Below are 25,633 nucleotides of genomic sequence, written 5' to 3'. Positions count from 1 at the left end.
TTGTTCCCTTTAGGATAATTTTTCCAGAGCGCAATTGTCTCAAAGTCATCTAAGAGTCTTAAAGCCCAAATGCCATTAGCTGTCAAATGTGTTTGCCACTGATGGACAGAGGCGCTTCCTAAAATTACTTTGTGCTCCAACAAAGAACTGCAGACAGTTTAAATACCCAAGTACCAAATGCAAGCATCAACAACTATCAGGAACGACAAAAAATAGCGGATTCAAAGGTGGTCCTCTACACTCTTTATGTCAGCAGAGAGACAGCTCGAGGCAGAATGTGAATTGCAGTTCAACACTACTCCTTGAATCAATCTGGCTATGACTTAAAATATAACAGAAACTTTGGGATGTATTAGTCATGTCAATTCACATTCCCAGGTCATGTGGAGCAAAAGAGTATAAACAATTCTTAATGCATAGCAATAGTCACCCTCCAAATACAATGAATAGTTGAAAATCAACCTGAAATGTCTCCATAATGCGTCAAAAGTGGTACACCCTCGGAGTACCTTATGAGTACCCACATGGTGCATCACCACTGATTCCTTCAGAATGAGATCTTGGGCGACATTGTGTCATGTCAATGTCTTAAACCACCATTGGCTAAGCCTCAATCTCCAACTTAGACCAATGCCAAGCCTTGCACAACTCCCTCTTTTGCTGACTGGCTTCAAAGATCCTGGCAAATGGGGTGTGGGAAATGGCAAATGGAAAAGGTTCACAAAGCCAGGGTGTAAGGAGTGAACGGCAGGGATCGGCAAGTCTTCTAAACCAAACGGGCAAATGGGGCTAAGGGTCACATCTGCATTGTTTCAGTTCCAATGTCCATCATTGGAGCTTGGCAATATGTTGGTATTTCGGCCTCTGATTGCCAATCCTAGGACTGCATCAATTTCTGGCATGCGGTGCCGAAAAGAAAAGCATTTGTAGGGCTCAAGCATGGCAGATGCTTCCACTGGATGTAGGTTGAGGGGAGACATCACAGCCCCCAGCATGTCTCAGTAAAGTTCCACTTTTGAGTCAGACAAATCAGAACCTCACACACATCCTCAGGGCATGGGGCTGTCTAGTCGCTTTACTACCTTGACCCCTGACACTAAGCAGTTGGGAATACACTGTTATACTAAGAAAAAACATATTAAAACATGTTCTGCCTTTTTGAGGAATAACCTGCAGGATAACATTTTAAATTGTGCACTAAAATGACCCAGCAGCAAATGTCTCCACTGCAGGTTTCTCTTCTTGTGCTCAACTCCACATCAAGTATGTTAGCACATGAACACTACACTTCCCACAAACACTACACTTACCACTTATGCTGTCCAGGGGAAAAACCTTTACACTGACAGCTCCTCCTACTCTTCACACCTCTATTCAATCTAACCCATAACTCACATTCTACACTGCCTGCGGACAACCACCCTACTTCACCGAAGCTATAATTTCCAACTGCACAACATATGTAGAGATCCACTTGACACCATGCCTCACTGACATCAGAGTATCCAGGGCCCTTATATTCATCTGCTCATACTATTCTCCACCATTTGCTGCCTCGCCTGAGTGCCCCATCCCCGGTACAGAGGCTCAAATTGCGTGTTGCAGTGCTAATCACCCCTCCTCTCTCCATCCGTAATAAGATCACAATTTCACCATCCCACAGTTCAAGCAAAAGCTTGGGTATTTAATTGGCAAATTAGCCCTCATCAGCAATTACCTGAGAGGTTTCCTATACATATATAATGACCATAGCAAGCCTTCTAAATAAATGGGTAGTGGTTTTCTTCCAACATCTGGCCGTGTTTGATCAGTTTCTCAAGTGGTTGCAATTAAAACAAGCATTTGCAATGCAATAGGTCTCGCATTTATGAGAGTTTGAGCTATTGGCATTGTAAAATTACAATGCCTTTTATTTATGTTTTGGTTTTAAAACAAATAAAAGGCATTGTCATTTACAATGTCAGTAGCATAAACTCGCATAAAAGCAGTGTGTGGAGTGCAGCAGTGTGCGGCGTGCAGCAGTGTGCGGCGTGCAGCAGTGTGCGGCGTGCAGCAGTGTGAGGCGTGCAGCAGTGTGCGGCGTGCAGCAGTGTGGGTCGTGCAGCAGTGTGTGGCGTGCAGCAGTGTGTGGCGTGCAGCAGTGTGCGGCGTGCAGCAGTGTGTGGCGTGCAGCAGTGTTTCGTGTAGCAGTGTGAGGAATGCAGCACTGTGTGGCATGCAGCGGCGTGCAGCAGTGTGCGATGTGCAGCAGTGTGTGGCGTGCAGCAGTGTGCGGCGTGCAGCAGTGTGTGCCGTGCAGCAGTGTGTGGCGTGCAGCGGCATGCAGCAGTGTGTGGCATGCAGCAGTGTGTGGTGTGCAGCAGTGTGTGGCGTGTAGCAGTGTGTGGCGTGTAGCAGTGTGCGGCGTGCAGCAGTGTGTGGCGTGCAGCAGTGTGTGGCATGCAGCAGTGTGTGGTGTGCAGCATTGTGTGGCGTGCAGCAGTGTTTCGTGTAGCAGTGTGCAGCGTGCAGCAGTGTGCGGCGTGCAGTAGTGTGCTGCGTGCAGCAGTGTGTGGTGTGCAGCAGTGTGTGGTGTGCAGCAGTGTGTGGCGTGCAGCATTGTGTGGCGTGCAGCAGTGTGTGGCGTGTAGCAGTGTGCGGCGTGCGGCAGTGTGCGGTGTGCAGCAGTGTGCGGCGTGCAGCAGTGTGAGGCGTGCAGCAGTGTGTGGTGTGCAGCAGTGTGTGGCATGCAGCAGTGTGTGGTGTGCAGCAGTGTGAGGCGTGCAGCAGTGTTTCGTGTAGCAGTGTGAGGCGTGCAGCAGTGTGCAGCATGTGGTAGTGTGCGGCATGCAGAAGTGTGGGGCGTGCAGCAGTGTGCGGCGTGCAGCAGTGTGTGGCGTGCAGCAGTGTGTGGCGTGCCGCAGTGTGTGGCGTGCAGCAGTGTGTGGCGTGTAGCAGTGTGCGGCTTGCAGCAGTGTGCGGCATGCAGCAGTGTGAGGCATGCAGCAGTGTGCGGTGTGCAGCAGTGTGAGGCGTGCAGCAGTGTGAGGAGCGCAGCAGTGTGTGGCGTGCAGTTGGGGTAAGGGCAATGGGTTGGGTGCAGCTAAAGGTTACAGTTTCCCATTAATTTGACCATTGAGGAAAATATTGGTTGTAGTCTCATTAAGGCATAACCCTCTTGTTCATTATTTATTTTTGAACTTTAGTTTGAGACTTTTTGGACCACTAAGACATAGCCAATTGTTTGTTATTCATTTTTGCACTTTTTGGAGCCCATTGAGTTCTTTCGAACGATTTATTGGTCCTTAGTGACTTTTATTTGAATTATGCTGTTGAGAATCCCAGTGAGGCGGGGGATTCTGTTTTAGAGCGAGCAAGGGAGAGGAAATAGCCTTGGGAGAGGGCATCGTGATTTTCGATGCGAATAAATCAAGTTCTAACTGATGGCTGCAGTTGTCTAATAAGAATGTAAACTACTGGAAAAAACAGCAACTCTGAGCCTATATGTTAACTCCAAATGAGCAAGAAAAATGTTGTGGTCGATCTTATCAAAGCCATGCAGAGTGACACAATAGAATTACACGTTTGTGTTCAGCCTGACAACAAGGGGTCACTTTGACTGACGTCCTTGCCAAAGCACCTCCTAGCCTCAGTGCACCATGTTAAGTCACGTGCTGCGCTACCATATGCCAAATATAACACGTGATTGTCCTTGAAAGGCAGATGGTGGGGTTTACAGTGACAAAGGAGGCGAATTGTTAATATCAGTAAGATTTAACACAGCTCTCCAGTCCCAGAACTACATCTTAACGAAGTATGCTTGTTATATGAAACATTGCTGTTGAGCAAGCTGCAGAAAGATGTGAACCCCTGAGGGCAGAGCTGCTCCACTAGCAGAAGCTGGTGCACATCCTCCAGTTCTGTGGCCGAGGGATAGGGACAAACAAGACATGGATTCGCCAAACCCTATGATAGAGGGAGCCGTGTGTGTTGATGGAACTGTAGGACCTGCCTGTGATGATATCGCAAACGTGGAAGCTGCAGGTTTTGACACCAATAGTCTACCGCAGGGCAAGACTGTGGTAAGGAGGGGGCGAAAGGGCCTGAGGGTGAGGTATAGGGCATGATGGGATGTTTGCGCCACGAGGCTCAAGAAAAACAAGCATTGGCCGCGCGGCCGTGAAAGTAACGGCCGCGCGGCCGTGAAAGCGAAAGTAATAGCGATCGCGATCAAAGCGATCGCTAAGACGGGACGGCATGCGAGTGATGCGCGCGCATCAGTGATTGGCGGCTGCGCGCGTGCACGCTCGCGTGCACTCAAGCTTTAGGCCACAGGCAGCACTTGAAAATTCCCAGATACAAAATGTCTCTCCGAGCCAGCGCAAGCGCTGGGGCTCAGCGAGACCTAATGAATGGCATAGCTAAAACCCAATGGGTGAAGAGGACTGGCTCAGTACCCCTATAAGCATATACATAATTGTATTAAAACCAAAGGGTCTTGCCTAATGCCACAGATGGTAAATTCCACCGTATTTTCTGTGACGTTCACCCTCTTAAATAACTCCCACCATCAAAAGAGCAAAGTGCAAGGGCCTTAAAAGGTCAACAGAATTCCTGAAAAGCATATTTTGTAATTGAAGGTAGCTGAAATGAACGAGCGATTTCCCCCGTTTATCATAGCTAAGTGAATCCGGTGAAGAGAGCTCTTGATAGATAGCACAAAAGTAATTAGCGGGTGTATCTGCACATAGATACAGCGGCTTGAAACGAGGTCTGTAGTATTTGAATGAGCTTGAATGTCTTCTTCAGACTGATGAAGGGTGGTGGCCCAGTCACCGGCAAACACTCAAAATATATTCACGGTCCTTGGCATTTGAAATTCTGCAGTAAACATCTGAAGCAAATTTCCTGTTGACATGCATTTATTTTGAGAATAAACATGCCTGCCGCGCATGGGCCTGCAGCACGTGTCTGGGCGCTTTGCTCTTGGCGCGCGCTCATCTTCAGGCGCGGATTGCCAGGCAGCCAAGGCCTCGCTGGGTGAGCCATGGGCGCGAGCGATGCGGCCGCCTGCCTGACAGATGAGGCGACAGAGCGCTTTTATTTACAGAATAATGTATTAGGAACAGGTAAACGCAAGGAAGCATTTTTGATATGGAGTTGTCGCCACATCATAAAGCATGACAGCACCCGTCGAGCGCCTAAAAAAGAAATATTTCTAAGCCTCGCTGCTGCTCGAATATTTCATTATATGCACACGCACAGCCTTAAAAAGCACACAGGTTTTCGAGCAGCTGCCATTGTGCAAGGCTCGCTCACAAAGCATGCAAGGACGTGCATTTTGCTAGACAGATGAGTAATGTTAATAATATCCATATTTATATGCCCAAAAGTGAGAATGTCTCTTTATCTAAGGAACTACCAGCACTGCTTTGCCAGATGTGAGGGGGCACGGCAACTCAGCGAGTTAGCCGCTTGCTGCGAGCTTCTCATATGGTCTGTATGCCACGATCTCAAATCTTGGCAAAAACACTGGAAGAATTAGAAAATGAACAATATTATTATATAATTGGCATTCGGGATCAAGCAGTATTTGGGCTAAAAAGACAACTCTATGAATTAAACTCAGTTCCAATTTGATGCACATATTACAAAAATAATACATCAAGCCATTTTCTTTTTGCATGCAGGAGACATACTCAGAAGCAAAAAAGGTACATAAATGAAATGTGGATCTACAAGGGCAGGATCAGTGTATTTTTTATGCGAATGTTGTGCGATCAAAGCGATCGCTAAGACGGGACGGCATGCGAGTGATGCGCGCGCATCAGTGATTGGCGGCTGCGCGCGTGCACGCTCGCGTGCACTCAAGCTTTAGGCCACAGGCAGCACTTGAAAATTCCCAGATACAAAATGTCTCTCCGAGCCAGCGCAAGCGCTGGGGCTCAGCGAGACCTAAAAAGGGATTGTAAATCTAGGTCACTTTTTAAGGTATTCTGGAGACGCAATTTCAAGGTGCCCTCTCAAAGTTTTGTAAGAATATGGCAAACACATTCTCACAAATGGAGAGATGCAATTTTTGCACTTCCTGAGTCAATGCACGCCAGTACCATCAGCACAGAGGAGTTCATATTCATATCTTGACTTTATTAAAGGATTTAGCAACATTAGTGTAAGAACTAGTGTTTACATGCTGAACTATATACGCAGATTCCAAGGAATAGAGGGTTGCCTCACAAAACTTTATTGCTGGAGACAGAGGTGGTTGAGGATGATTTCCGTAAGTTCAGGATGAAGATAGAGAGTTGAGATAGGATACGGAGGAACTGGTAGGAGGGCAGAAAGGAGAGAAGGTGAAGATAGGATTAACTGCCATAATTCTATCTAGTGGAATTTTTCATAGTTACCACAAAATTACACAAAATGATGCGTAATTATGTGAGAAGAGTAATCCAGCACATAGCTCTATTTTCTTAGTGCAAAATACACGTGGCATGGAGTGGAATGGAGTGGCATAGAGTGGCGATTCATTGAGTAGAGTGGGGAAGAGTAGAATGGAGCGGCACAGACTGGAGTAGCTTGGCATAGAGTGGAATGGAGTGGCGTGGAGTGGAGTAGAATGAAGTGGTGTAAAGTAGAATGGCATATATGTTGGCGAGGCATAGAGTAGGAGTGACATAGAGCGGAGTAGCATGGAGTGGCACAGAGTGAAGCGGCACAGAGTGGTGTATGTTTAATTGGTATGGAGTGCAGTGGAATGGAGTTGCATAGAGTAGTGTGGCATAGTGTACAGTGGAGTGGCATAGAGTGTAGTTTAGTGGCATAGAGTGGCAAAGAGATAGTGGGTTAGAGTACAGTAGCATTGAATGAGGTGGAGTAGAGTGAGGTGGAGTATAGTTACATTGTGTGAGGTGTCCTAGAATAGACTGGCATTGAGTAGATTAGCATATTGTTGATTTGCATTGAGTGGTGTATAGTGGAGTGGCGTACAGTGTAGTGACATTGTATGAAGAGTAGTAGAGTGGACTGTTGTAGAGTACAGTGGGTTGGTGTCGAGTGGCGTGGAGTGGCGTAGAGTGGAGTAGACTAGAGTGTCAATAATGGAAACTATTCCACTAATATCAAACTAATTGAGAGTATTAGTGCTGTGTTTGTAATTACAGGAGTAATATTGTGCATTTGAATATTTCAGATAGTTTGTATCTAGTAGATTTTATCTAGATGCAATGTGTTTGTATAATTGGAAAAGCACACATAAAATGTTATTTTAGTTATTGTACAGAAAGTGTTCTGTAGATATTCTGCTGCATTGCCGGGGGATGGCAATGGAGAAACAGAGGTGCTTGTGACGGCTCCCCAACCATTCCACCCTGCCTGGTCCTAGAGTGGTGCTGCTTTGCTGCCTGCAGGAGGGAGGACAAGCACGCTGCTGGTGTGCTGCAGGGAAGGCCAGTTTCAACAGGAGGATCTAGAAGAGCATCACCTACAAGAAGGTCAAGATAGAGCTGCCCAAGTGTGTGAGCACACAGCGCTTTCAAAGCAGTGTACAGGCTTACAATGCAGCTAATACCGCAAAATCAGAGAGCTGCCACCAGTGGCTCACAGCGCAAGCATTGATTATACCAACGATATCAACTTTCTATTTCAAAAGACTAAAGGAAATAGTTGCACCCAGCTGTAGATTTAAGAAATGTTCAGGCTAACAGTAGTTAGCATGACTTTGTGTATAGTCTTCTATTTATTTCAGCTGTTGTTGGTATTGCATAGCAGAGTGCCTAAATTAAAAGTAAATGCACTTGTATTACATAGACTTTGCGCTACAATAGGTGCATAGTGTTCCCAACTGGGTCTTTTTTTCATCCTAGATGCCATTGTGTCTAAACGTTGATTGATTGACGTTTCAGTGTTAAAAAAAATCACCCCATTTAATTATCTATATTTCAAAATCAAACTGAATGTTAAAATAGCTCAAGGAACAAATATTACCCAATGAGGTGATGCCAGAAATAAATGAGGCAATGTTGGAATGAGGCAAACAGCAAAATCATTTGGAAAAGCAACACTAGCAACTTTATAGCCTTCTTAGTACAGAAATATAATAAGTGTTTATCTGAAGGAATTACACTGCATTTTGAAACTATTGCTGTTCTGCTAGTTCATATGTCCTAGTGCTAAAAGCGACATGGTTCCAAATTGTATTTATCTGACCTTGTTGAGAAGTAAACATGCTTCAACAAAATGTAAAGGGCAAGGCAGAACTTGAAAAAAGAAGGCAGAGATGTACCACACCCAGCGCCATGGCAGAGAGACATCGTCCTTGCCGGCGACGCTGTCTTTAGTGAGGAGGAGGTAGCAGCGCTGTTTTTTTTTGTGCATCACCACCTCCCCTGCATGCTGGTAGCAGGCGGTGAGCCTGGTAGCTAATACCACCTGCGGGAATGATGGCTGCTCTGAGGGAGGGTGCCCCGGTGGGTGCGGCGCACAAGCCAGGTTAGGTGCACCGTGCAGCAGCTGTCACACCACTGGGTGGATATCTTGAATCACAAACAGGACCTACTGGACCTGCTGCGCGTCAAGATACCTGAACTTGTGAGTATTAATTATTTGTTGTGCTCTACAATGCTAACATTTCTTTTCCAAATAGCATGCTGCTCACACTCAGAGGTAAGTTACGTTTAGTTTATTATGTGATCCATTTTCTAGTTTTGGCTAGGCAGGTGCTCAGCAGCGCTACCTAATTGCACTCATCATTGGCGTCTGCTTTGGCTGATCAATTAAGAATCCATTGCAGACTGTCCTCTTGTCACCATAGTGAATCAGTGATAGCAGTGAAAGCAGTGATAGCAGTGATATCAGTGAGTTAGCGTTATCTCAGTGACTTTGTTTATGCAGCTAGTACAGTCACAAGCTAGCAGCGATATTTTGTATGCATCTATGCATTGCAAATAAGGGGAACTGAGTTGGTCCATCAAGGGGGTTGAACTTGAGATTGAGAAATGAGAATAGAATCAAAGATCATTCACTGCAATGCATTACTTCCAAATGTAGCTTTTGTTAAGGAAATTTGGAATAAGGATTTAAGGATTAGTATGGGCAAATCAACGATAATTGACAGACTTGAAACTAGAAGTACAATTATGTGACTGCATTTGCCTGTTATAATAATTTTGTGGAGATTAACTAATCTGTTTTTATTTTATCTTATTCATTTCTTACATCAGCACCCAAGGGGAAGAAGAGGAATGTTGTCGAGGGTCTGGGAGAAGCTGGTCAGGAGGCTCCGACCACCAGCACTGCTGCAGAGGGCTCTGCTAACCCCAGTAAGTCCTATTATTTATTGATTATTTCCCTAGTGTTGGGTCTTGTTATGATTGTCGTGGGCTTAGGGTAGAATCTTGGGATACATTTTAGAATGTTGGTGCTGAGTTCTTCTTCACCCCCTTCATTTCTAATGGTTCCAAACACCTCACCCATGAGTGGGGAACAATGGCACGAGGCATTGGAAACTTATTTAGAAGCATATTTAGAAGCCACTGACGGAGATATATTTACTTCAAAGAAAAATAAAGCTCTATTAATACATAATTTAGGTGCAAAAGGCAGGAGCATTCCTAATACACTACCCTTAGAAACTGCCATGGTATGTGTCAGCTCTGGTGAAGATGGCGATGCCGAAGCAGTTGAAGAATATTCCACCACAGTATATACTTTGAATAACAGGTTCAATCTCAAGAAGAATGTAGTGTTAGAACGGCACAAATTCTTGCAGCATTACCAAGCGCCTGGAGAACACTTTGACTATTTACTAGCTGCGTTACGCACATTGGCCATAACGTGCAACTATCATTATCTTAAAGATAAAATTATAAGGGACCAGTTAATCGAAAAAAACTAACAGTAAAAAAATTCAAGAAAGATTGTTGTCAACTGAATATCCAAGCCTGGAAGTGGTGTTAACTGTTGCAAAAAGTACTGAGCACCCCCAACATTGTATGAAGAAGATGAGTGGAAGTGTCCATACATGTCAAACACGTGTGAGCAATACCCAGGTGAATGTCAAAACATCCAGTGACCATGTTGATGTGTTGTGTTTCGGATGTTGAATCCAAATGCATGTAAGCACTGCTAAGCATTTTCTAGCTGCAAATGTAATGTGTTTTAGGTGCAGAAAACAAGGCCATTTTGCAAGAGTGTGTAATCATACAAAGGTCAAAAAGGGCGGGGTGACACTATTGTTCAATCCATTGAAGACGGTGCATCTGATGAGGACGATATTATTGCTGTCTTTATCACTCCATGACGAATGTGTAGTTTCAGCCATGCATAATGTGGATTAAAGGAAGCCTCCAATCTGTGATATCACAATAAACAATGTCAAAGTAACAGTGATGGCTGATTCGGGTTTGTCATGTACATTGATTGGGGAGACTGACTTCGCCAGATTGAGTATTCTATGTCTATGTGAGTTGCTTGTCAAAAGTTTTGCGTATGGTGGTAAAAAGGTAAAAGTTTTGGGCCAATTTGAAGCTAATTTGGGGTTTGACAACAAAATGTCCAATGGCGCAGTATTTGTGGCAATAGGCGGTTAAAATTTGTTGGGATGGAATGAGCAGGGAAATTTGGATATAATTCTGCATCCCAATCATCCAGAACCAGTTCCGTCCAGACAACGTTTGTTGGAAATGTGCAGCCATGTGGTGTGCATTGTGGATGAGTGTAGGTGAGTGGCTAAGTATCCTGGTGTTTTAACACATACCCTTGAAAAACTTAAAGGATTGAAGCACCACATTGTTCTAAAGGAAAATGTGGTACCTAAAGTACATAAGGAGAGGCACATTCCACTCTTAGGCATGAGCTCAACTCTGATTTAGAACCAATCGAAGGGTCGAAGTGGTTGGCCCTGGTCGTTTTAGCACACAAATCTGATATGACCTTAAGATTATGTGTTGACTTGCGGGAATTGAATTCCAACATATGGGTCAATCGACAACTACAGCGGCTTACCACCAGGAGTTATGAGAGGAGTCAAGACATCTGACTTCCTTCGTTACTCCTGAAGGAGCCTTCCATAACAGACAGATGCCATTCGGAGTCAGGTCAGCATCATCTGTGTTTCAGAGACTGATGAACAATTTTTTCAAGGACATGCATGGAGTGTTGTGCCCTCCAAGACAATATTTTAGTCTATGGAAATAATAATAATGAGCAAGATGAAAGATTGTATAAAGTGCTGGCGATTTTGAATGTGTCTGGTTTGACTGAAAGACAAGTGCAGCTTTTGTTGCGATGGTGTGGATTATCTGGGACATTATGTTCGAGTAAGGGAATTGAGCCAAAGATAAAACTTTTAAAGACAATTGAGAGTGCACCTGCACCTAGTGGCAAGGATCAGCTTAGTTTATTTCTAGGTTTAATGGAATACTATGCCAAATTTGTCAGTAATTTTGCTAGAAATACTGTGTTTGCGTGAACTGTTGAGAATAGAAGTAAAATATGAATGGAGTGCTGAGTGTTAGAGTGTTTTTGACCTAATAAAAAAGCCTTTTGACACCCATGATATGTGTATCAACACTACTAATGCCAGTAACCATGGTTTGGTTGTGGTCTTAATGTAGAAAAGAAGTGACGGCAAGGAAGAAATTATAGCTTTCACAACTAGGGCGCGTCGTGGTGCTGAATCTTCTTATTCCAACATTGAAAAAGAAGCCTTGGGTTTGTGGTGGGGGGGTTCATTACTTTAGAAATGTTGTGTTAGGCAATCAATCCATTCTCCGCACTGATTAAAAGCCACTAGTGGAGCTATTCAAAACTGGCAATGGCGGTAGAGCAACTCCGCGTATTGCGAAGTGGCAGTACCGTATGCAGGAATATCATTATAAATTGCAATTTGTTCCAGGAGTCCGCAAAATTGCAGCCAATTGTTTGTCGCGCCCCTTGGTAAAGGAGGAGGTTAATAAGGACATGGACAATGAGGATGATGTGGAGTTTGTGTGTTCTGTGAGTACCAACACTGATGGGAAGTTATCTGAAAAGGAGTGGCGCACTGCTTCTGGTGATAATGAGGTGCTGCAGAAAGTAGTCAAGTGTGTGATGGGTCGGTGGCCATATGCACATTACTTGGAGGAGGCAATGATTTCATTTTGGAGATCTGGTAATGAGTTGACTCTTGTTGGGGGAGTTTTATTGAGATGTGAGTGGTTGGTAGTGCTCAAAGGCATGCGATCCAAAATTCTGGAATTTGCTCATGAAGGGCACATTGACATGCAATTAATGAAGTGTAGAATCTGAGAGGTTTTTTATGTGGCCGGGGATAAAGAGGGCTGTGGAACACTATGTGAGGGAATGCAATGTATGTCTTTTAAGAGACAAGTCACAAGTTACCGTGCCATCACCAGTTTTGGCTGTAGTCAGTAATGGTGTGCCATGGCACAAGCTAGCTTTTGCCATATGTGGACCTTTTGGGGTTCTGGGGAGTTCACCTAAGTATGTTGTTGTGTTGGTGGACTACATGTCCAAATGGACTGATGTGAAATTGGTTAATTGTGTCAATTCAAGAGTTATTGTTAACTTCTTTCAGGAGGTGTTTATCAGAGAAGGTTTTCCTGCGAGTTAGTGACGGACAATGGTATGCAAAGAAATTAGTGATTTCCTCAGGTATATTGGCATCGAACACATGAGAATATCTTTATATCACCCCCACAGTATTGGCCTTGTGGAAAGAGTGAATTGTGTAATCAAGGATCAGCTTCAGCTAGCTCTAATCATGGATTGGAAAAAAGTTATCCATGACATGTTGTGGGCCATAAGAACGACTCAGCATATCAGTACAGGGATGTCTCAGTTTTCTTTACTTAGAGGCAGAGATGCATATACCCGGTTGAACAGAGACTGGATGGGGAAAAAGACCCTTGACAGTGAAAGGTGGGAAGTGTGTTGGATGTGTGTAGGCGTGTTCAGGAAAAGTATCGCGCTAAGAGTGATGTCAGTCACAAAAGAAATAATGAAGTGTGTTTTTCTGATCTAGTGAGAGTTCTTATTCCTTGGCATGTTAGGAAAGGTCTTTCTAGGTTTTCATCTTCCATGTTAGTGAGAGAGGTAAAGGATGATGTGGTGGTGGCAGAGAATGTGCACCTAAAAGATTTAGTGAATTTGTAATGTAAATATAGGTGCCCCTGTTTACATGCTAGGGATGGTCTCTATGCATTCACTGGAACCTTACATATTGAATACACTGTATTGTATAACTTCTTAGTTTGTTTCCATTAGGCATATTGTATGCCAAACATTATGTTTCTGTTTGTTCTGTCTCATTTACTTTTGCAGGTTTTCCCTTGTTGTGTTTTTCATTTATATTAACAGTGTCAGTTGTATTTGGTTATTGCTTTATCTTTTTGCATTTTAGGAAAGGGGATATGTGGGGTTCGTATTATTCACTTCAGCGCGTGTCTTCAACGCTGGATTGCAGAGAGTGTGGAATTTAAGGGTGGGTTTTGAGACCAGGAGTTGCTGCCTGCCACTCAGTGTAGCCGAATGATTAAATGTACCTTTGGTACCAACTTCAGTGTGCTGGTAATCCTTTCACCTACCCAACTAATCCCTCTACCCTACCCTGCAGTAGAGTAAGTCAAGTTTCCTTTCCTTACTTAATGCCCAGCGAATGAATTTGTTTTAAATAATATGTGATGATGGGTGAGGCTAGTGAGGAAAGTGTGAGTAAGTGCATGATTTGATGTCAAGTTTGGTTTATGAGATGCACTGTGATGAAAGTGCCACATACAATCTACATATATCCCATTCCTTTCCCTGTAGGGCAGTCAATCATTTTCCCCAACGTCTATTACAGCAGATAGCTATTCCTACTGGTCTATCCGTAGGACCCAACACGCAGGAGACAGCGGCCAATCTGCGGCGGTAGAGAATTTCCAGCAAGAACACCGGTGGCTGGTGGTCCTGAAAGAGGAGGAGGAGCCCCAGTGCAGCCGATCTTCCTCAGCCTCCAGACTCTTGGTTATCCTATCGCCAGTGCCAGCCAACTACTGCCACCCCCTCCCACACTGACAACAGGCCATTGCTGCACCGCATCCTGCAGCGGCTGGACACCATTGAGAGACGGTTTACCACGATGGAGCAGAGCCTGGACCAGCTCCGGACTGACATCCATAATGCCCTCTTCTAGATCTTTTTTTAATGTTTTGTTTTTGTGGGAGGGACATGTCATGGCTGGGTGGAGAGGGTGGGAAGGGAGTTGGGATCGTGTTTGACTTTCTTTGGACATTTGGGGCATTGGGGCTTGGGTCAGTTCAGATTGTTTGGAGAGAGGGGTGGGGTTCTTGTTTGGGTGGAGAGAGTGAGTATCTTTGTAAAAAAAAAAGGGGGAATTTATAGTTTATCTAAATATATGCCTGAAGTAGTTTCTTTTACTTTTACTTTCAACTGGTTCCTTCAGTTTTCACACAGCTTGTTTATGTGCTTGTAAGGGAGAGTGTACTGCTTAGTTATAGAGTTATACCTCTCTGACTATCTTGACCATTAAGGGGGGATGATGGCATGACCTGTATTTTCTATAACAACCTAGATAAATGATAGTAGCAGTTGGTTACTCACTTACTTACTAAGTTAACTAGTTCACTTCACTCCATTGTAGTTTTACCTGAATATAGATGAAGCAATAACAGGTAAGGCATCACAACTTCACAACAGAGGTCCCACTTTCAGTTCCACCCAAGTGAGCTCCAACTCTAGGATTAATCAGAATGATTATCCATTGTAGGCAAGTGAATGGAAATAAAAACACTGGGTTAGTGGGTTATATCAAAGCTTTACAAAGAATTGCCACTAGAGTACTACACATATATGACACAACAAAAATTCATGATGGTGATAAAATAACAAAACATAATTTGGCTAATGGGGAGCTAGTAGTAATTTAGTTTCAAGATCCTAGAGTCATAAAAAAGGGACTCAAAGTCTGTAGTGGACAAGATTAGGTTAGGCGTATATGGTTATTCAACACAAGGCCTGAATGATGCTGACGACTGTTGTTTTATGTTCAATATCTAAAACATGGATCACTTTTCATGCGCAGGTGGATAAATGGGGCCAGAGTGGGCTAGTGCTTAGAAGATCCTGCAGTAAGTTGGTGTTGCTACATCTGCCTCACCAAGTGTGTAATCCATTGATGGTGTAAATGAAGCCACACCTCAGTAAATCATACGGTCTGGGGGAAGAGGGTTAGGGGTTAGATGAATGGATGAGAAAGGGGACTTGGGAAAAGGTTTTCCAAAAACAAACACTACACAGGACAACATTAAACTGGGCAATGAGCAGCTCATCATTCATCATCAATCTGTTGTAGAAGGAAACGAAGGAATGAGAATGACAGAGTACAGTCAAATTCATTCAAACAGTCCATCTGCCCAAGACCCAACTTATCAGATATCTAAATTGTCTGTTTTCTATGTTGGGAGTGAAGTGAATCTACCCACCCAGTTCTTCAAATATGAATGTTAAACCAAAAATGATATTGTATTGCAAAAGTAGGTGGTGCATCTGCAGTTTACTGGGTATGTCAATCACTGTTGAGTGCATTTCTGGACTGGTCCAATAGGTAAGCAGAAGTGTTGAGCTCATCTTTTGCCTTTCCTATGTGTAATAGACTAGATTTAGAAGTCCTGCGGAATGTAAAGCAAATTGTATTTTAGAGTCAATGAGAAGAACAGCAAGAAGGTAAGCTTTATGAGGAGTGTATCAAGAAGACTCAGAGGCAAAGCAAAAAAAAACAAGAGGGGGACTCAGAGTTTCACTTTTGCCAAAAGTTCAACACTCTCACAGCAGCATTTCACAAATAAACACACCTCTCTCCATTCCACATAGCTGAGTAATAGGCCTTAAACTCTTGGTTTATCTCTGAACTGAAATAGATAACTTCTTGCTTCTAGCTCTTGATGAGGTAGTCACGCAGCTCCCACCCTGAGTTCTTCCATCCTCCTCCTGACTCCAAGTAACTCCGTCCCAGACCAGTCATCATGACTCCAGCAAGACAGACGTGTAGTGCACTGCTGTAGTGATGAAGAACAAGTAGAGAAACAGAATTTGCAGAATTTTGCATAGATTTGTGTTTCCTGAAGTGACTGTTCTGGTCTCTGAAGAACCAGAAAAAATGAGAGGACCTTGCAATTAAATCTCGATAAGTGTGAAAGGGCCAATCACCTCCAGGGAAATAAATTATCGCCCATCACTCAACCTACAAACATTGCAAATCAATCATCTCAAGAAAGTTCCTGCATTACAGTTCAACACACCCTTCCTCACTGTCAACCACCACATGAATCATCAATCATCACTCACAATCACTCGAGAATCAGATCACTCATCGGTGCAATGGTTGCCTGTTCCAATTCAAGCACGTGGTAGGTACACTATCTTCCCTTTGGCGCAAGCAACAAATTGGAATTTAGAAGTCTTGTAAATCATACAGCTCTCTGAGTCAGCCATCCTTGATGATAAAAAAAACTGAAGGATCATAGGAGTGGACCAGACAGGTTGATTAATTTCTGCTAAGTAAATTTGTAAAGGCCAATCACCACCAGGAAAAAAATGAATGCCCATCACTCAGGCCCCAAACATGGCAAAATCAATCTTCTCAAGAAAGTTCCTGCATTACAGTTCAACACACACCCTTCCTTAATGTCAGCCACCAAATCATGAATCATCAATCATCATCACTCACACAATCACTCACTCACTGTTGCAATAGTTATAGTTACCCCTTCCAATCCAAGCACAGGTAGTTTAGGTATTAGGTTTCATCTTTGATGCAGGCAACACATTGAAATTTGGTATTGGCAGGCACTCTTGTAAATCAGTGATCTTCTGGGGCCAACCTGCTAGTGCTATGTGATGCAAAAAGGGATAGGCAATAGGCATGCATAAGGTCAGGCATTGTCTCCAATATCATGAAGGAATTGAGGAGGCTTCTTCAATGCACATTTATCACACTGCAATCCGGCAATATATGCGACTAAAAAACGGTGGGGCAGCATAAATCTGACACAAAAATAATAATTTTCACAAGCTACGTTTTATTTTTGCAAAGATAGAAGTTCAACGAGAAATAATGAAAAAGTTCTATAGGGGCAATGGCATACTTAGTCCGGGAAGTAGAGTTTGTACTAAAACTCAGGTGGCTCACCCAGACGTTGATCAGTGTAGGAAGGTGGAATCTGACTACATGGTTGCCCCCACTTTTTTCCTGGTGTTTTGATGGTTTTTTACTTAGTTTGGCTGGGAACCTGCTATTCAGGTCCCCAGCCTATCTGCTTTCTCTTATAAATTGATTCCATGTACTTTAGGTACACGCCATATTGGATTCTGGGGTACCCTTGGGAGTCCCTAGTATATGGTATACTAAGTACCCAGGGTATAGGTACCCCAGAGGCCTACCAGGGGCTGAAGCATGTATTATGCCACCCCTGGAAAGCCCTCCAAAATGACACCACAGGTCTGCTACTGCAGCCTGGGTAAGGTGGTGCATGCACCCCTCACTGAGATATAGGTTCACTATATCTCACCTATCACTGCACATAGAAACTTGTCAGTCACCCCTATGGTTGGCCTTATCAATCCTGAAGGCAGGGTGCTTGGTTATATGTGAGAGGGCGCCCAGGCATGATCTGAGCCCCTCTGCAGCCTTCGGAATCTATCCTCCGGGGTTGTCAGTGGTGCAGCCTGACCATATACTCTTAAGTGCATTATAACTAAAACGGTTAATGCTAACTTTAGACTGGCTGCAGGGAAACATGTCATACCCCCACATCAATAACTGATGTGAGAATATGATCCCACTCTTCTAGAGGGAGAGACATGACAGCACCGATATACCCGGTACCAACTTAACAGAGCCCTGGCATCCCCAAATGGATGCTGCAGCCACAGACACGGGTCTGGCCTCCTGCTGCTGACCGAAACTCCGGCAGGGGAGGCCTGGACAATAGGTTTCCTGTCACAGGGAGGTGTAACCACCTCCCAGACAGGCTGATGTGTATTGGGGCTGGGTGGGAGCACTCTCAGAGTGCTTTGAAGTCCTGCACGGGAGGCACATTTGGTGTCCCTGTACATAGTCCAGCTCAAACCGGTTCAGGGGCTTCCAGCCTCTACTCTGGTGCAAAACTGGACAAAGGAAATGCGTGTAGCCACCCCTCTTTCCAAACCCTCCCATAGGTGGGTCCCCTGAGTTAGTCCAACCCCTTCCTTAGGTATAAGTAAGGAACCCCTGGTAACAGGACTTTAAATATCCCTGGACAAAACTCTGCAATTGAATCCTGGAACTTCGATGCTCTACTAACGACTAGATGACTGAAGAAATCTCTCTTGGGGTCAAGGAGTGACTCCCTTGTTTGGCTGGCACCAATGAAGCAATTGCCGTTCTGCATCTCTGAAGCTCCCGCCGGACGCTGAAGACTTTGCAACACAGGAAGAGGATTTCCAGACTTCTCTGAGTCCGACCCGAGTCCCAAGCAAAGCTGAGACCCGCAACCCCTGTGAGTAATGTGGAACCGGAACTCCTGGTCACCGTACACTTTTGCAAGTGCATTGACTTCTCGATGTCTCTTGAAGTCGTGCTTGGGGTTACTTGTAGCCCCACCTCGAGCAGAGAATCCACTGAAGATTGTCAGGCTAGTCACCCCGAGTGACCCTTGGGCTGACATTTTTGTGATTCCTCTCGAGATCCCTTCGCGATCCCTGGTCTGTTGACTGGTGAGTCCCTGTGAAGGCAACTTTGATTTTCCTTGGGCTTTTCTGGCTGCTCCAGACGTGCCCTGACTCCCCACCAAGTGGTGAGACCCTGAGACCTTGCTGGTCTGCACCGAAGCATCTTTCTCCTTTCTGTGTGGGTTGCTGTTGCCAAGGCTTGTTGTGTCCAATCTGGGCACCAATGGTGCAGCACTCGACATCCTTTGTGGGACAGCTCAAATCCAGCTCCTGGTTGTCCTCGACATCTCCTGGTCCTCGTGGCTGAAGAGTCAAGCTTCACCTTCTTCACCTGAAATCACCCGACATCGGTGGGCATTGGCCCATCGTGCCCCTGGTCACTAGCTAGTGACCCAGACTCTGTCCCCTCAGCTTTCAGGTTCTTCTCAACTTCGATCCAGGCTTGGATCTCTTCGGACACTTCGCATCTTCCCGGCAGCAGCACTTCTTTGCCAGCTCCCATTGAAAAGGATGACGCGACCCAACACCATTTGACACCTATGCACCCGGCTTCCTTGGGTGAGGTAACTCGAGTACTCTGGTGCTCCCCTGGGTGTTGACCCTAGAACTTCCTAAGTCCAAAAGGGTTTGGTCCTAGCTCATCTCTAAGTGTCCCTAATCTTTAAAAATCTAACCGCGACTTTCCCCATAGAAGCTAACGGGAGCTCACGGCTGTGTTCACACACACTGCACACGGCCCCCGTGGGTCCCCTGTGTCACTACCTTGGGTCAGTCCTTGGGGTCCCAGCAATTCTACAGGCTATAGGCCTTGTGTCTAGTTAAGTCGTGGTTCTTATACCACTATTTTAGTATATGGTTTGGGTCGCCCCTAGGGCCTGACGTGTATTTGCGCTATTTTACTGTAATATTTGAAGTGTAACTTATGTGTTTGGACCTCTATCCTCATAAAGAGACTAGTAGGGTGTGTTTAGAAATAAATACATATATTTTATATATATACCTAGTGTGGTTGCCTTTCAATTGGTCATTCAAGAGATTATAGGCTGGTAAAACAAGCTGCTTTACATTCCTTCAAGACTTAGCCTGAAGGCTGCTCTCCATAGCTACCACCAGGATAGCTTTCAATAAAGGTTGTCTTTAACCTATCATCAATTAGGGGTTGTTTGGACTGGTGCAAGGTGCCCACTATAACAAGTGGACAGCATATACCAGGCCAACGTCTCACAATCAGCTAACAAGCTTGATTCAATTTCTAACCGATCATCCTCTTCCTCCTCCTCCTGTGCTGTTTCAGGAAAGGTGTAATTGTGTGGTATAAAATGTTGGTTCATTTTGATCATAGTCAGTCTTTACGAGTTTTTGGGTGAGAAACTGGTCCTTCTCACTGTGACAATTGCACCAGCTACATTGAACGCACACTCAGCAGACATACTGGTTACAGGACAAGCCAGATACTTTATTGCCAGCCAGCTGAGCTCTGGCCATTGGTGCTTCTTCCCATACCAGTACATCAATGGATTTTGATACACATAGACCTTTTGGATCATCCAGATACTCCTTGAATATACTGTGAATGGTCATTGGTGCTGCCATTTGCTCAATCTGTTTTGCCATCGCCTCTCCACTGGACTTAAGTTCTGCCAATTGAAACCAATTTAATGCAGAGGTTGGGTCCAGTCCTTCTGTTGCTGTTGTTGCGGTGTTTTGGTTTCATGGTGTGGTTGGCAGCTGTGAGACAAGACTGCCCTCTTTGGAATTTAAAGTCCTCACCCCAGAACTGCGGGTGGGATGCTAAGTTCCATTCGTTCTTCTTCTAGGTCTCCGGCTTGCTCTACAATCCACCTCTTGTATTTTGAAACACCCCCTTCAGAAAATGGAATGAAAGTGGGCATAATTTATTTGTACTGTAAGATCAAGTAGTGTGGCACAGATGTACTCTTTGGACACAATGATATCATGTTGCAGCCTTCCATTACAAGCCAAGCAAAGGATTAAGCTCTCAACCAAGGAGTGTGTTTTTGTGCTTTTATTCACACCTGCAGGGGCGAACCTTTCAGACAGCTTCTTTACCTGCTTCTGTAAGAGATTCAAAAACAGGATAGCTTGGCACATTATACTGCCCTCCTTGCTAACTTCCCATGTGAAAACCTCAAAAGGGAGTAGCATCTGTGTTAGGCATGGATGGGCCCCATTTGTCCCCATCTATGGTCAAAGCTTTCCGAATTGCATCTCATCCTCTTTGAAGGACATAGTAATTGATCTGTTTGTACTGGTCAAAAGGATGTTGCAACATGTAATAGGTCAAGCTCCAACGTGTTGGCAACTCCTGTATCTTTAACTGGTGCTCTATTATTATGCAGAATAATCTGCAACTGTTTCTGAGATTTAAAAGAATGGCGGAAATTAGTGCAGATTCTTCTGCAGGTGGTCAGTATGCTGCTGACTATGTTTCCTTTTTTAGGAAGCCTTGCACCACCAGGTTGATGCAATGGGCCAATCACAGGACCCTGAAATAGCCTCTGTCTGACATGGCGTTGACTATGTTATTGCCATTGTCCATGGCAACAAATCCAATTCTGAGACCTCTGGGTACCAGCCATTCATACACCTTGCTGTTAAATTCCTCCCCAATATGTTTACAGCTGTATGTGATTTCTTCATGGAGAACATGGCTACTGTTGCATGCCGCTGAACACTCTTAAAACTTCCTTCAGGACCAAGACCTGCAGATTTCTTTTCCTTTACCCCCACAAAAGAGATCCAGGGTGCAGTGATGCAAATGTAGTCAGTTGCCTGGCAAGTGGTCCACATGTCTGTCGTCAGGTGGATGGTGTGAACAACACTTTGCTGCAAAGATTGTCCAACCAACCGCAGCACATCGTGATGTAGTGCTGGAACAGGAACTCTGACGAACTAGGTCCAACTTGTTACCTTCCATTTCGGGCAGATGACTGCCACAAATTCTAAGAATCCCTCTACTTCCACAAAAGAAAAAGGGAGGAGGTTCAGCGCTAATATTGTTGCCAGATTTCCATTGTAGAAACATGCGGTTGGGTGATTGCGCTTGTAGGGTCCCTCCTGCCTAAAAATGCCCGTAATAGTAGCCTGGATTTTCTTTTCTTCTGGGATCACTGACACAGGAGTCTTTTGAGAAGTAGATGGTGGTGGCAGACTTAATGTGCATCATGGTGGGGCAGTCATTGTATGCCGTGGTGTCTCCATCGCACTCAGAGTCTTGTGCCATTTTTAAGTCGCTGAGGGGGTGACATGGCTGCTTTGCGCGAGGATGTCCCCCTCTTCTTCCTCATCATCACCTTCCACTGTTATTGGACATGTAGATGATGTAACCCAGCTCTCTTCACCACCATGATCACGTTCAGCAATTTTTTTAAGGTGGTCTTACCACTTGATTGTGTGCTGTTTTTTCATATGGGTCATTCGTGTGGCCTCCAGCATCATAATGTGTACCAGGCTTCACTCGATGAACATTCGTGTTGCAAATGCTCCATATTGCAATGTGCTCCCCCTCTGAAGAAGAACTGGAGGTAGGTGGGCAAGTCGTCAATTGCTTTTCTGCTTCTCATGAGGTAGGGTTAATGCAGGTCACAGCTGGGGCTTTACAAATATGGGAGCTGGTGGCAGTGCTACCTGAGCCACATGCCTCAGAGCAGGTTGAATAGCAATGTCAGATTCCTCTGTGCCACCTTCCACAATGACTGCCTCATCGTCGTCATCCTCCTCATCATTCCCTTCCATAAGTCTAAGTCTTTCAGGAACTTTTTGTTTTTCTTGCCGCTCCTGTTGTCTCCTGGATTCTGCCTGGGTCCACTCCATGTCCCTATCATTATCATCAGTGCTTGGAGAAGGTGGTGGAGCTGTACTCTTCCTTTTCCTTGCTGCAAATCTGAAAGCCAATGATTCTTAAAGAGGAGGTTATTGCTCCGAAGGAAGCTCCCCCTCCTGTTCTGCTCCAACATCAGAAAAATGTACTAATGCTGGCTGTGGCTGCTGTCCACTTTGCTTTGTTTCCTGAAACAATTGTATACTACTTTGTGAAAGGGACGAATCCAATTCGAAGTCACTACTCGTCGGCGTTGACATGATTGCAGTGGCTGCCTCACCAACAGACATGGTCCTGGGCTTAGGTTGGGGTAGTGCTGTTGATGCAGGAGTGCTCTTCCAGCTTGCTCCCTGGAGGCCGGAAAAGGTTCTCGCTGGCCCGTCAGTGGTGGAAAGTTGTTTCTTCCCACTAGCCCTTTTCTTGGCAGCATCTTCATTTGGAGCCATCTTTGTTAAAGTTCTCAGTTGGCAGTTGCACCAAGCTGCACAAGCAGAAGTGATTGGGGTCTGACGTGTGACTGCAGAGGCCTTCTGTTTGGCAGTACTGCTGGTGATGTGTCTTTCTCTTGTGCACCTAAAAGCAAACTAGCAAGAAAAACATTTAGGGGCCAATTAGGATGTCAGTCGGAAACTTTCCGCCCGACTCCTTCTCGGAATCGGATCCGATGACTAATGATCGGCAGTTTTGGCAGACAGATTACGATGCGAACTAACACTGTTGGGTCGCACTCCCACTGACTCCTACAGGAGCCCATGTTCCACCGGGCAACACGGGTTCCTATGGGGAAAATGGGGTGTGTAGAAAACTCTGCACCCTGTCACATGCACCCCATAGTGCGTGCGACACAGTGCAGGGTTTCAGCGGGGGGTCCCTAAGTTACCCCCTCAGCCCACAACCGGAGGCCGCAGGGTAAAGGGGCCCTGATAGGTGCCCCCAATGTCACTTTTTGACAGCCTTTTCATGTCGGACAGGCTGACTCGGAAAGGTTGTTGGAAACCGATATCTTAATCGCTCGGTCAGAAACGTCCATAGAGCTGTACAATGCGGCTCCGACTGACACGGTTACTCCTAGAGCTACTCAGAACCGATTTGGATAGACCGTGTGGTGTCCAATCCGACTGCGATCATCATAAACGGGCAGGCGGATTGGAATCTGACCGAATTCGGTCGGATGGGTTCCGACACGGTCTAGAAGAATCTGACTGTCGGGAGGAGGCTTTCCATCCGACATCATAATTGGCCCCTTAGTGCGAAATGTGGCATTGTTTGCAGTTTGAATTAGTACAGACAAAGGCAATATTAGTGTGTTTGTTTTGTTAACTTAGGAAACCAGTTAAAGGTCAAACTAGATCACCATACCAATATTCCACATCAGAATACAACAAACAATATACAGAATGATATAGCTCTTTCCTTTATGTTTATTATGTTCTAAAGGAGACACCTGTACACTCATGGAGCTAAATGGGTAAATGGAATAGTAATCTTTTAAAAAATGGAGGTTAGTGTGCGCCTGTGGCAGGCAATGTGGTCCAGGGGGGAATGGAATAATAATTATCATCATTACACAAATTAATGATGCTAATGTTCACTTTAAAGTGTTCTGCAGCCAGGGTGTCCAGGAGGAAACTAAATTATATATACTTAAAAAATTGAATGCTGTTGCACGGCTTTGTACCTATGGTGGATGGATGGATGATGGATCGATTGAGACAAAACAGGAAAAAGTTATTTACAATTTTAAAGAAATTGCATAGAAATTATTTTTTAAACAAACTTTTAGAAAAGAACAATCAAAACATTTTAAAATAAAATATTCAAAACAAAGTAAAATAAAAAAATATATATATATTTGACAGAAATAAAGAACAATAAGTCAAATTATCCTCAAGGTATATTATTAAATTGATATCTCATCTTTTCATGCAAGCCTATGGCAAAGGCACACTGGCTGGACACACAAAATGGCTGTCAGACAGTGCTACATGGTCAACAACAACACTGAGCAGGAGGGCATAGGATTGGGGAGCAAAGAAGACATGAAGTCCTATGGCAAAGCACAATGACTAGCTGGCTACAAAAAATGCTCGCCAGCCACATGGTCAAAACAAGCAGCAAGGAGGCATGGCCACAACAAAGAAGACATGCAGGCCTATGGCGAAAGCACACTGGCTTCCTGCAGAAAATGGCTGCCAGCCACATGGTAACAACAATCACCAGCAAGAAGGCATAGCAACAACAAATAACACATGTAGGCCTATGCCAAAAGCACACTGTCTGCCTACACAAAATGGCCACTAGTCACATGGTCCAACAACAAGCAGGAGGCATGGAAAACAAAAAAGCACATGTAAACATTGACTATACAAAACAAGCATTTGTAATGCAATAGGTCTCGCAATTGTGATATTTTGAGCTATTGGCATTGTAAATGACAATGCCTTTTTTTATGTGTTTATAAAACCTGCAATAATGAAAGGCATTGTCATTTACAATACCAATAGGTCAAAGTTTCTAAAATACGAGGCCTATTGCATTGCAAATGCTTGTTGTTTACAAGCGCCCCATGCTGCGCTTTCACATTAACCCGTTCTGTGCCCATGACGAGCTGGACTCGTCATGGAGCACAGTCGCGCTGTGCCCATGACGAGTCCAGCTCGTCATGGCACCCACCCACGGGGGAAGCGCTGGCGCTCCCCCCGTGAGTGGTCGATCTTTTTTTTTTTACTGGGAAGGCAGGGGAAGACCTTCCCCTGCCTCCCCCCGCCCCCCACCCCCGCGTCATCAATGACGTCAGCGCGCGAGCCGCGCTGACGTCATTGGAGGTTTCCCCTTTGTTCTCCGTCGGGGAGTAAAGGTGAGTTTTGGGGCTGGGGAGGGGGAATTTTTGCATCGGTGGGTTTGGTTAGGGTGGGGGCACTATGGAAGGCCAAAGGCATGCCACGAGGCTCAGCTTCGTTCGTGTGTGTCTGTAGTTGCTTCCCTGTGAAATGGATCCAAAAATGAAAAACTCTCGTGTTTCTAGTTGCTTCCCTGTGAAATGGATCCAAAAATGAAAAACGCTCTGCCGAGAAATGCCCTTCTTTTGAAATTTTCTGATCC

General features: G+C 44.9%; 1 protein-coding gene across 1 annotated transcript in view; it reads left to right on the top strand.

Annotated features, from left to right (window-relative positions):
- Nucleotides 1-25,633, top strand: part of LOC146855860 (vomeronasal type-2 receptor 26-like) — a 500,093-nt gene that overhangs the window by 416,232 nt on the left and 58,228 nt on the right. The window contains exons 6-7 of the mRNA XM_085651181.1: nt 9,201-9,299; nt 11,876-12,130. Coding sequence (XP_085507307.1) covers nt 9,201-9,299; nt 11,876-12,130 — 354 coding nt within the window. The remainder of the gene's footprint in view (nt 1-9,200; nt 9,300-11,875; nt 12,131-25,633) is intronic.

The sequence above is a fragment of the Triturus cristatus genome, chromosome 4_1 (genome assembly GCF_964204655.1).
Source record: "Triturus cristatus chromosome 4_1, aTriCri1.1, whole genome shotgun sequence".
Lineage (NCBI taxonomy): Eukaryota > Metazoa > Chordata > Amphibia > Caudata > Salamandridae > Triturus > Triturus cristatus.
Note: the sequence above shows the minus strand (reverse complement) of the source record. Positions and strands in the feature narration are given on the sequence as shown.